General features: G+C 56.2%; 1 protein-coding gene across 1 annotated transcript in view; it reads right to left on the bottom strand.

Moving 5' to 3' along the window:
• The window catches only part of NCOR2 (nuclear receptor corepressor 2), a gene marked incomplete at both ends in the record, with an annotated part of 39,980 nt that overhangs the window by 24,626 nt on the left and 5,582 nt on the right, over nucleotides 1-9,772 (bottom strand). Inside the window, 7 exons of the mRNA XM_009584592.1 lie at nucleotides 541-644; nucleotides 1,572-1,676; nucleotides 2,377-2,482; nucleotides 2,562-2,701; nucleotides 3,296-3,451; nucleotides 8,149-8,383; nucleotides 9,348-9,468. Coding sequence (XP_009582887.1) covers nucleotides 541-644; nucleotides 1,572-1,676; nucleotides 2,377-2,482; nucleotides 2,562-2,701; nucleotides 3,296-3,451; nucleotides 8,149-8,383; nucleotides 9,348-9,468 — 967 coding nt within the window. The remainder of the gene's footprint in view (nucleotides 1-540; nucleotides 645-1,571; nucleotides 1,677-2,376; nucleotides 2,483-2,561; nucleotides 2,702-3,295; nucleotides 3,452-8,148; nucleotides 8,384-9,347; nucleotides 9,469-9,772) is intronic.

A 9,772-nucleotide genomic window follows, 5' to 3' on the forward strand; every position in this document is an offset into this window, starting at 1 on the left:
GGCCAAAGTATCTTCCTGCTCAACAGAGCCTTTGGGCAGGACCCCCAGCGCAGCACGCTCAGCCCTGGCAGGAGACCTCGCTACCTTACATGCGCCTCGCAGCCTCCCCCTCCCCTCCGCCTGGCCTGGGCCCTCCACCCATCTCCTCCTTCTCTCCCCTTCACTTTCTTGCACTGGCAAGATTATTTTCCCAGAGCCATTTAAAGCTGCTTTCGCTTCTGTTCCTGACAGCTACAAAAAGCAAAGGGGGGTTTAGACGTGCTGTAAGGCTCTGCATCGCTGCTTGCCGAGGTCTGCTCTTCTGCAGGCTCGGCTCACGGGACAGGGCTCATGCCAGCCCCAGAGGAGGCTGTTTGCAAAGGCTCTGGCCGCAGACCTCTCCGAGGGGCTCCACGGGATGGGAGCATCACAGAGCCGTGCTGCTCAGCCCCGTGCTGCATGCTCGCTGCACCCCGCAAACCCCCGACCCCCGTGTCCAGCACCGCAAGCTGCAGCCGCCAGCACCCAGGAAGCAAAACCCGCCAGAGCCGAGTGACCTACATGTGTGATGGATCCTCGGTAGGTGATGGGTGACTCCGGAGGGGGTCTGGATGTGGGTGTTCCCTTGGTGATGCTCCCTCCCGAGGCAGAGCTGAGGGAAGTACCTGTAGGACACAAAGCCAGTGAGCTGGGGGCTGGATTTGCTGCTCAGCACAAAACCTGTGAGGCTGAGCCTACTGACTAAGCGCAGGATTTGACCCAATCTCTAGGAAGCTGAGGTACTGGAGGGGAAGCCCTCCAAGAGACGTCAGTGTTAAATCTCATGCCTTGCAGAGCCCTTTCCACCCCATCCCCCGAGGGACCTGCGAGCGCTGGGGCTGGGAGGTGGAAAAAATGGGTATTTTGAGGCTATCAGCTCCCTGCTGCCTTCGTGGAGGGGCCGGGCAGATTTATGGGCCCGGGAGAAAGCACAGCCTGTCTCAGCCTCTCCTGATGCGACCAGAGCAGATCTCTGGCAAGATGCAGCTCAGGGTGGTCTGAGTTCATTCGCGTGTATCTGTCCCGGGTTGGAGCCAGCCCACCGCACTCAGGCTTCTGACTGCCTTAGTTGGGGGGTTTCACAAACCAGGATTTGCACTTAAAAGCAACATCTTTGCATTTATTTTCTTCTGGCTAGCTAGCGGGGAAAGAAACATGCGAGGGCTATATTTAAACGAATATGGTCCCTGCCCAGCTGCAGCAGCAACAGTGAAGAGCCTGAAAAAAACAATTAATGGAATTAAAAGTCTTGCTTTGTCTTAAGCAACAGATTTTCGGGTGCCCCTTGAACACAAAACCTCCACCAGGATCAATGCCCGAGGCCCTGATTTGGGGAGATGGCTAGAAATGTTGAGACATTGTACCAGCTGCCACCCTGCTGGCAACGCTGGAGAAAAGAGGTAAAGAGATCCCTTCGGCTGGGCACAACCCCAGAAATCCAACCTGAAATCACCAGGCAGCTGCAGCCGGCGTAGCGTTTACCAGGCTTGGCGGTGCCAGCATCCCTCCCCTCCCGCGGCCGGAGCACGCACCTCCCACCCCCAGCTCCTCACCCCGCAGGATGGAGCCCTCCTGGGATGGCTGCAGAACCAGACTTTCCGGCTGGCTGGCCTGGCTTCTAGGAGAAAGTTGTTCCTGCTTTACTCCAGGAAAAGGCACTGGAAAACATTTAACCACGTATCAGCATAGGTGCAGGGCACGGGGCTGCAGCCCTCGGCTGCTCGAGGTTTTCACCTCTGCCAGCCCCTGGTCAGCACCTCCTCGGTGCCTTTGCTGTCCCCGCCACCAAGGCTGCGGCAGTCGGCTGAACGCACAACCGCTGATGAGCAAAGTCAGATCCTTCGCCCTGGCAAAGGCACTGCCGGGTGCTGCCCGCACCGGGAACGGGGCTGGTGTTGAAAACCCAGTGCCGGTTTATAACAGGACACGCACACAGTGGGAAATAGGGCCCGTATGCCTCCCACCCAGACTTGGTCCCTCGCCCATCCCCTCCGGCTGTTAAGAAATGCTTCCAAATCTGCAGACTAAACACTTTCTTTGTTCACTTCAGGCCATTTACTCTTTATCCTACCGGCCTGGGGAGCGGCAATATATTTCCTTCCTTCGATCACAGTATTAGCTGGAGGGTATTTATAGGCTGGGATGCGTCCCTGACCGAGTTGCTGCTTTCCTATACTGCACAAATTTAGCTCCCTGTGTCTCTGCTCTCCTGATAGACTAATCCTTTCATCCTCTTAGCAGGTCTCTCTGCACTCCCTTGCCGTGTCCTGTGCTCCTCCTTTCCCCTATGACGCCCGCAAGCTCGCTCCCCGCTGCTCTCGGAGCACGCGAGAAATCACTCGCCACCCAGTTCCTTACCCAGTTTCTTGGGATCCATGGTCAGCGGCAGGCCCATGGTGATGGAGCCGACGGGGACCTTGGCGTGCTCGGAGCTGTAGGGTGTGTGGAGCTGGATGGGCATGCCCTGCGGTGTGAGAGGAGAGGTCAGGAGCGGTTGCTGGCCCCCCGTGAGGCATCTTTGCCGCTCACACCCCATACCCTACCTGGGAAATGGATCCGACGGGTCTCTCCAGCATGGAGGGGTGCTTGGTGGAGGAGATGAGGGGAGGAGGGTTGGAGATGCTCGCTAGTCTCTGCAGCCCCGAGCGAGAGCTCTCATGCAGGTTTAGCGGGATGGGGTGTCCTGTGCGGAAAACAGGAGTGTTAGCAAGACCGAGGGAAGGCAGAGCGGCTGCAGCTATCGGAGAGAAAAGGGGCAAGGGAGGGAGCAGGGATTGGATGTGGTGAACTGGCCGGCTGTGAGCCTGGGATCCAAGGATCCAAGTCACACAATCGTTTTGGAAAAGACTGGAATAGTTTAAGTGACTGCCTTGTCCCCTCTGCAGCCTGGGGATGTTCTGTGCCCGACTTGTCTGTCCTCCACCCGGAGAGGGACAGCGCAGCGAGGGATAAAACCCGCCTGACTTCGCACCGAGGGCAGCGTAGGGAGCGCCCACACTGTTCTACGACAAACCACGTCCCTAAACCTGCCCTGACCAGAGCCGGGAGACCCGCCTGGCCACCCTCAGAGCGCTGCATTAGCAGCGAGGGAGCTCCCTGCCGGGCCAAAGGCAAGGTGTTCGCGGGTTTCTGCTGGACCCTCTCTCTTACCCCCTCCCCAAAAAGCTGCATTGACTTAAGAGCACGACCTGCGATGCCGGCTGCAACCACAGCCTCTGTGCTCAGCCCCGGGTTAGGACGGAGGGCACATGCCACGCAGTCGGTGGCTTTTACTTGCCTGGTGGGTTATACTGAAACAAGTGGGGCTCCGCCTGGGGAGAGGTTTTTATCACATCCCGGGAGTAGGACAGGACAGGGGGCCAGCACGAGGCGGCCGTCGGCTCCGCGCTCAGCTTCTGAGCCTCTGCGATGGATGAGAAATGCACGGACTTTTCTGCAAGGGAAACAGAAACCAACCGGCTTGCTCAGCGGCTCCCACGGGTGAGCGGTCCCTGCGGACACGGGCAGGGAAGTCAGCGCCAGCTCCCAACATGGGAAGTGGCTTCAGTTCGGTCCGACCTGGCCATGAGATGAGGGCTGAATTCCCCAACTAAACTAAAAAGAAAAAGTGTCAGTGTCACTGCCTGGATTTCACAGCATTTATTTTACTCAGATGCTTAAAGGGGAGGACGGATGTCCCTGTTAGTGACTCTGCTAGTGCTCGCTGCCAGCTGGGATCTCCATGGACATCCCACCCCATCCAGGAGAGACGGTGTTTCACGTGCAGCCAGTCACCAGGACCAGCACCTCGCCAGGGCTTGGCCACGTACAAACCGCTCCTGGGCAGATCCTGCCTGTGCCCACAGCTCCGCATCAGCCACCACGGCAGGGCCGGGGGGATTCACGATGATCCTGCCAAACCCTTCGCTGAGGTTAAAGCCAAGAGGCACCAACGCTGGTATCCCTGCGGCACGCGGGGGACATCCAGCAGGCACCGGCTCGCTGGTGACAACATGGTCTGCGGTGTGCAGATGGGCACGGAGCGCCCAGGGAACCCCAGGCCACTGCCAGGGACCACTGCGCGCCGGCACGCCGGGAACAAGCCCATCCCCACATCACATCACGACGCAAAAGCTCAGCCGCTCTTAAAGGACAGCTGCTGGCTATAAACCATTTGCAGGCTGGGGGAAGTGGCCAGAAATAACGGCATCAGCTTCTTGGACAGCAAGGGAATAACGTGCAGTGCCTGAAGTGACCAGATGTTCTCCGAACACCTGGGACAACCGCGCTGTACGAGACTGTCAACGGCAAATGAAGATCAAGACAGGCTCTGAGGAACGACTGGATGCCTCTGCGGGGAGCGAGGTGGCTTTCTGGTCCTCTGCAAGGCACTGGGGCTGGGGGCAGGAAAGCTTCCTGAAATTATCTGGCTTGGGGTATGCTGAATGCCAAGCTGGGTTCACCCTGGCTATAAAAAGGCTGATCCGAGGCCAAGAAGTGTGTCTAGTGATGGAGGAGCCGCGCTGGGGACGCCTGAACCCTGCCATGCTCTGCAGGGTGCCAGGGAAAAGAAGGGCTTCATCTACATCAGCTCCATCCCAAGTGCATCCTCATGCTTTGCTGAGCAGATGGATGAGACAGCCTTTTCTGGATGGATTACAGGCAGGTTTGGTAGGATTTGCTTGTAATCGATAAACACTTAATTTTGCACTGCTCTTCTTCCCCAGACCCACCTGCATAACACCCGCATTGACCAGAAATTAGAAACTGGGCAGTAAACAATAGCAATCACAAATGAACCCAGTCTTTAACCATCAATTTTTGATAAAAATAGATGCCTGAATCTTGCTAAGCCTAATAATAGGGCAAGTAGATTATCAGAGGCCCAATTTAATGAGGCTTTACTGCATTATCATTATTAATGCTCAGCGTACTCAGAAGCTGGGAAATTATTCTTGTCCCCTTCAGCGAGAGAAGAAATCCATTATCGGCAGGCAGAGGTGTCCAGGCACACACACCTCTGCAGCCTGGCAGGGCTGGACCTCGGCTGCAGCCCCTTCTCTCCCCACGCTGGATCCCGGAGGATCCCTTCGTCCTGCCAGTATGGGGAACCCAGGCACATCCTCCAGACCGACGGACGGTCCCTGGCACGTCCACACTCCCTGATTTTCTCCCTTTCGGCTCAGCGCCGCTTGACTCTGCTCACGTGCGGGTGAACGGCGCTGGGATGTCCCGGCTGAAGATGCTCTCCGATGCCAAGGTACTGTCAGCCAAGGCTATGTGCACCCTGGATGGCTCTTGGAGAGCCCCGTCCTCCTCCCGTCCCCACGGGAGCCCCCCCCTCCCCTGCCTGCCTCTCCAGCCTGTGCAACGCGGCCAGTTCCTAATTGCCCCCGCATTAGAGGGGGGCTGTAACTCAGCCAGCTTTTGATAAAATAGCACTTACGCGGGGAAGAGAGAGTTCCTATTACCGTTTATCAAGCCCCTGGAATGGGAGCGAAGGAGTCAGGGTTTATACGATCCGTCATCCAAATTAATGCTCTTGGCTCCCCATCGCCTACAAAGGCCAAATGAAACACAACTAAATCAACACAAAACATACTGCTGGCTTTCAAATCGCCGAGTGATAACCAAGGATATGCCCGACGGCAACTCGGCAATGGGAAAAGGGATCCGTCTGCCTGTCGGTGAGATCCAGGCAGGGCTGCCTGCCTCTGCCCGACCCTGCGATTAGCAGCTCGTCTTGGAAGGCAGGGGAGGGGAGGGCAGTGCTCAGGAAGGTACGGCTCGGCTGGAAATCCACGCCCCCAGCCAGCGGCTGCGAGGCAGCCAACGCCTCGCCAGGATGTGTGCAAGACTTGGCTTTGAAGCGGATCCAGAGCGGCGTGAAGGACGTTGATCTCTGGAGCGTTTGCAAGAGTTCAAGCTCTCTTCTCGAGCAGGGGAGGAACGGGAATACCTGCTCCGGCAGAGCTGGCCCCTTGCTAGGAGGCGGCACGGGGCTGCTCTCCTGAAGGCTTTGCAGGCTGCGCTGGACTCTCCTATTTAACGCGAGGTCTGGGTAGAGGCGGTGTGGCAGCACGGGCTGCAGTCTGGATGCTTGCCACTTCACTGGGACGCCTCGGAGAGCAGGGGAGGGAAGAGACATATACAGATTTGCCAGGACTATCTGGCTATCTCCCCTCTAGCCCCTGATGCACAGCCGGGATGTGCTCCAAGAGGCAGAGACAGCACTGAGCAGCTGCCTCAGTCCATACCTGTACTGAAGCCAAGGCTGTGGGGGACTTGATTTCTCCCCTTGAGGTGACTCTCACCACAAACCTGCTAGTTTTCAAATGGAAGATGCATTTCCACCACAAACAGAGAAGACCAGCCTACGGTTCCCTAGGGTCCATGCGCAGCCCAGACCCACGCTGGTACCCAGCACACAGGCACAGCTACGCAGGCTTTGGAAATCACACAGCTGGAGCCCAAGACCTGCTGAGATGTTTGCAGGGCTACAGGGAGGTGTAATTAGTTTCATTAACATGGAAGATTCAGAGCACTACAGAGGTATGAGAGGAGAAAATGAAGTGCTTCATATCATGAGTGCTTTGCAGAGAACAAAGCCGTAAGAAATCCACCTGGGTATCGGATCTCTGCATTTAATAATAGTGCCAACAGGTCGCTGAATGGCGTGGTTGATCTCCAACCCCCAAACCCTGCCTTGTACCTAACGCACACAAATCTGCCTCCCCTCCTCATCCTCCTGTGGCCAGCAGGAAGCTGGAGCCGCAGCGCTGGGACGCCAGCGATGCGGAGCTCCGGGTTCAAGCGCTGGCTGTGCCACCCAGCTCACCAGGAAGCTGAGCTGTGCAAGACCAGATCCACACAGGATTATGGCGCAGGAAGAGATCAAACCTGATTACCCACTGCCAGCGGGGAGAGCTGGAGGGGAACTGTTCTGCCTGGGCAGCAAACACGAGCACAGCTGGAGATGGGACTTCACAGGTGGCAACGACACAACTCGGGGGAAACTCCTGTTCTTTCAAGGTGAGCAGTCACCTTCCTTGCTTACATGCAAAGCATTCTGGAGGTGTGATGCACACATGGTCCTATTGCTTAAAAAAATATTTGGCCAAGTGCCACCAACCAACTCTTCTTGCAAGCACACCATTATGTCCAGAGGGACATGACTGCTTGAAGAATAAATACTTGGGCCTGGACACCGCAGAGCAGGCTGCTAAGATCCTGGCTACCGGCGGGTGAGCTAGTGCACTGATTTTCCAACAAAGATCATAGCCCAGGTCCAGGGCAGATCTGCCTCGTCAGTGTAGTCTCATCCACCTCCCATCTCCATGCATAAGCAGGTAGTTTTTGCAGCTGCACCCACCCCCGTGCAGGATCCAGCACTGGGGGATATCGCACCCACCCAGCCCGACTTCCCTGCTCCTCTGATCGTGCCACAGCCTCTCGTCTTCACATGCAATTGAACTGCAGGCTGGCTACGAGGGGCAGGGACAGAGACTCTGACCTGGAACAGACTCTGACACTCAGATTAAAAACATATTTAGAGGATGGTCTCATCAGGACTTCCCATCTCTCCTTAACTTTGATCCCCAGGTGCTCAAGCTAATAACGCTTCAGATGCTCTACGGTGGGAAGCTCTGAATTGCTCATTAGGCAGCCAAACCACATCAGAGCTATTCCGGGGAGAAAGCACTGGGAATCTTTACAGGAACCTTTGGACTCCGAGTCACAGTATTAGCATTGATTTTAAATGAAATAATGGTCCCCGCTGAGCATTAAAAGCATTCTTTATAGAAAGCCAGCAAGGTAGAAAAGAGCCATTGTACCCGGAGCCCTGGCATGCCTCCAGGCCCCTTTGCTCTCAAGTGAATGGCAGAGACGCTAATAAAGGCAATCTTCACCTCCTCAGCGCTCGACACCGGCCCGGTGTTTGCTGTAGGCTCAATGAGACATGATGTACTGTCTAATGAACATGGGAAATTAGCCATGCCTCTCTGGTCCTGCTTCAAGATGCTATTAAAGAGCTTTCAAGGGTTGAAGCAAGCTTTCACGTAAGAGAAGGAAAGCTGCCGGCTGCGTCCAGCTGCACACACCGGGCATTTCTGTGCAGATAAACATGCAGCGACGTGCGCACCCTCCTACCTTCCTTGTCACCAACAGCGGGGCTCCTGCTCTTTCCCCTGGGACTGCTGCTTGGCTGCTGCTGCTCCTTCTCCGCCTGCTGCTGGGACTGCGATAGCTTGCCTGGGGGCATGTCCTCGCGGGCAGACTCATGGGCTTTCGTGATCTGCTGCTGGTAGAGGGCCAAGGCATGGGGAGGCACCTGAGGCTTCACACTTCCACTCTGCAATATCCCCTCCGTGAAACCTTCGGAAATCTGCAAAGCAGTAAGAGTTGGTGACACTTGTGCTGCTGACCCCCAGAACAGTCTTGGAGACATCAAGGTGTTATGAGAGGGACCTGCCCCACGCCGTCACCGCAAGCCCCAAACAGGGCTCCAAAGCTCACCAGCCACAGGAGATTAAAAAAGCCCTCAACAAAGAGTATCAGCTCTGTGCTGGTGACACTACAGGAGAGCCTCAGACTTCCCTTGTTTAAAACCTCTACTATACAGTTAAGTGCTCGTAGCTTTTGCCAGAAGTTACATTACAGCAGCCACATCTTAAGCTATAACATGGGAAACTGGAAGAGCATCAGGAACGGGTCCTCCCCGAGTACTCAAAAGCCAAAAGCAGGGATTTCCTCCCTCCACACCCTGTAATGCTGCTCCTCTGGCGTTGACCCTGGAGATACCAGGGTGCTTTTTGTCTCAGCCCAAACCACTGCACCAGGAGGAACCATCAGCCTCGGAGAATACATGTTCTTTCAGTACACGGCTACCGGGTAGCCAAAAAGGGGGACCAAGCAGAGCTTCTAGATGAGGAAGAGCATAAATGCTTCTTATGTGGTATCCTCCAAGCACATGAGATAAGAGAAGCACAGGGCTGGGAAGGTGCACGCTCGCTTTTTAAAGCAACGGGAGGCAGCAGTCATGTGGCAATGAAAAGCTTTTTCTGTCCCGACCTCCCACAACTTTCTGATAAAAGAGCTCAAGGGACATCCAAACGTTGCTGGCAGAGTCGCTCCAGCAGCTGGGAACATGCTCTGCACAGAGAGCACCTTGTCTGCTGGGGGGCTGGCACAGCTCTCTGCAGACCACGAGCTCGGCCATCTGCAGGGGTGAGCACATCCTTGCAACCCCGACGCACGCCACGCAGGGACACAGCCCAGTGGAAAAGCACGCACGAGGCACGCGCGGCCACGGTGTTCTCAGTCCCGGCCCTCTCTGGTGGGGTACTCACGATGGGAGGGATGGCAGCAGCACGCTGCTTCAGCTGCTTCAGGTCCAGCGGCTTCTGCGGCGAGGAGTTCAGCCTGGCATCGCTGGCGGTGTTGAGCAGGCTGGGCCGGGGGGACAGCAACCTGGACACAAAACACGCATGTCAGCCAGGCAATGCCACGGACAAGCTCCGTGTCCCATCGCTCCCCCACATCCTGCACCCCTCTGTTTTATGCTGCCAAGCCTAAAGGACATACTCTTCCATCAGAGAGGAGCGCGCTGGACCACTGCTCGCTGCTGTGAATCCAGGCTCTTGAACAAATCATGCACTTGGGCTTCCAGCTTTGCAAGCTGCTGCCCTGGCCCCAAACCTGTTTAAATGGCAACTACCACTCCAAAGATCTCAGCATCCACCATGAGGATGCTTGTCCGACAGGAGGTTGCTCA

This window comes from Fulmarus glacialis, unplaced genomic scaffold (genome assembly GCF_000690835.1).
Source record: "Fulmarus glacialis isolate BGI_N327 unplaced genomic scaffold, ASM69083v1 scaffold13459, whole genome shotgun sequence".
NCBI lineage: Eukaryota > Metazoa > Chordata > Aves > Procellariiformes > Procellariidae > Fulmarus > Fulmarus glacialis.